Here is a 1570-nt window from a genome sequence, read left to right on the forward strand (position 1 = left end):
GCCTCGGCCTCCTAGTGTGTTAGGATTACAGGTGTGAGCCACTCCACCCGGCCCCTGTGGTTACTTTTGATAGTCCCTGTCTTTTACCTAGTTTCTCTGTGCAATTAAATTTCTGGAAAAAAGTCATGTGTTCTCTATTAATTTGCTTGTGTTTTCAGAATACATTAAGATGGCAGATCACTATGTGCCAGTTCCTGGAGGACCAAACAACAACAACTATGCAAATGTGGAATTAATTCTTGATATTGCTAAAAGGATCCCGGTACAAGTAAGATGTGCCAGTGTGTGTGTGTGTGTGTGTGTGTGTGTGTGTGTGTGTGTTTATTTATTTACTTGATACTTTCTTACTCTGTTGCCTGGGCTAGAGTTCAGTGGTGTCGTTATAGCTCACTGCAACCTCACACTCCTGGGCTCAATTGATCCTCCTTTCTCAGCCTCCCGAGTAGTTGAGACTACAGGTGCGCACCATCATGCCTGGCCAATTTTTTTAAATAATTTTTTTAGAGATGGAATCTCACTATGTTGCTCAGGCTGGTCTCGAACTCCTGGCCTCAAGCAATCCTCCTGCCTCAGCCTGCCACAGTATTAGGATTACAGGTGTGAGCCACCATGCCCAGCTTCAATGTGTCCTTTAATACCAAATTCACACATTTTACAGTTAGGCATAAGGGGATACCCAAAGAAGAACATTTATATAAAGCATCTTTTTTGAAAATTCTTAAATGCCCTTATATGGGATAACTAAACCAGACAAGGAAAAGAAAGATAGAATGGAATGAGTAGAAATAAACATAATACAAACAAGTTTAGAAGGGTCTTTCAGAGATTATGTATTCTATGCATTTCATCTTTGAACCATCTCAAGTAAGTAAAAGTTAACTAGGATATGGTAGCGTATTAGAGAAATAGGTTGTTTTTTCCCTATCTCATTGTGTTAGGAAGTTTAGGGTAAGTACCTTAAAGTGCAAAGAGGACAAAATTCTAAACTGGTATGGTAATATAACCACTAGATATAAAGATGAAATTTTGTGGCCAAAGTAATTGAATATGTGAAAGATAGCCAATATTTCTAGGAAAGGCTCTAAAGAGCCTAGTTGAAGTGCTACAAATCGAATTTCCTAAAGAGCAAGCAACAAGACTAACTGGATCTTACTATCAATTTTTACTTGGTTTTGATCTCTTCAGAGATTTTACCACAATGGACTTCTTTTAGTTCTGTAAAGTTTGCCAACAATCAAATATAGCAGCTAAATTAAGCATTAGGCTGCTGTGAAACTATTATACCTCATGAAGTAGGGCCAGGCTTGATGGAGAGTAATGCAATTTGTGGAGTTTTTATATTAATTTTAAGAATGAATCATTGTGTTCTCTTGTAGGCAGTATGGGCTGGCTGGGGTCATGCTTCTGAAAATCCCAAGCTCCCGGAACTTCTCTTGAAAAATGGCATTGCCTTTATGGGTAAGCCTTTCTGACATACTGTTTCTTTGTTTCTTTTTGTCAATTTTACCTGTATTCCTTCCACTCTACGGTCTGATTTTCTTCTGTTTAACATGTACTGAGCTCTCTCTCT

General features: G+C 38.5%; 1 protein-coding gene across 1 annotated transcript in view; it reads left to right on the plus strand.

The window, feature by feature from the left end:
* The window catches only part of ACACA (acetyl-CoA carboxylase alpha), a 335776-nt gene that overhangs the window by 120659 nt on the left and 213547 nt on the right, over positions 1 to 1570 (plus strand). The window contains exons 6-7 of the mRNA XM_012648637.1: positions 159 to 268; positions 1377 to 1458. Coding sequence (XP_012504091.1) covers positions 159 to 268; positions 1377 to 1458 — 192 coding nt within the window. The remainder of the gene's footprint in view (positions 1 to 158; positions 269 to 1376; positions 1459 to 1570) is intronic.

The sequence above is a fragment of the Propithecus coquereli genome, unplaced genomic scaffold, assembly GCF_000956105.1.
Source record: "Propithecus coquereli isolate 6110/MARCELLA unplaced genomic scaffold, Pcoq_1.0 Scaffold291, whole genome shotgun sequence".
In the NCBI taxonomy this organism is placed as follows: Eukaryota; Metazoa; Chordata; class Mammalia; order Primates; family Indriidae; genus Propithecus; species Propithecus coquereli.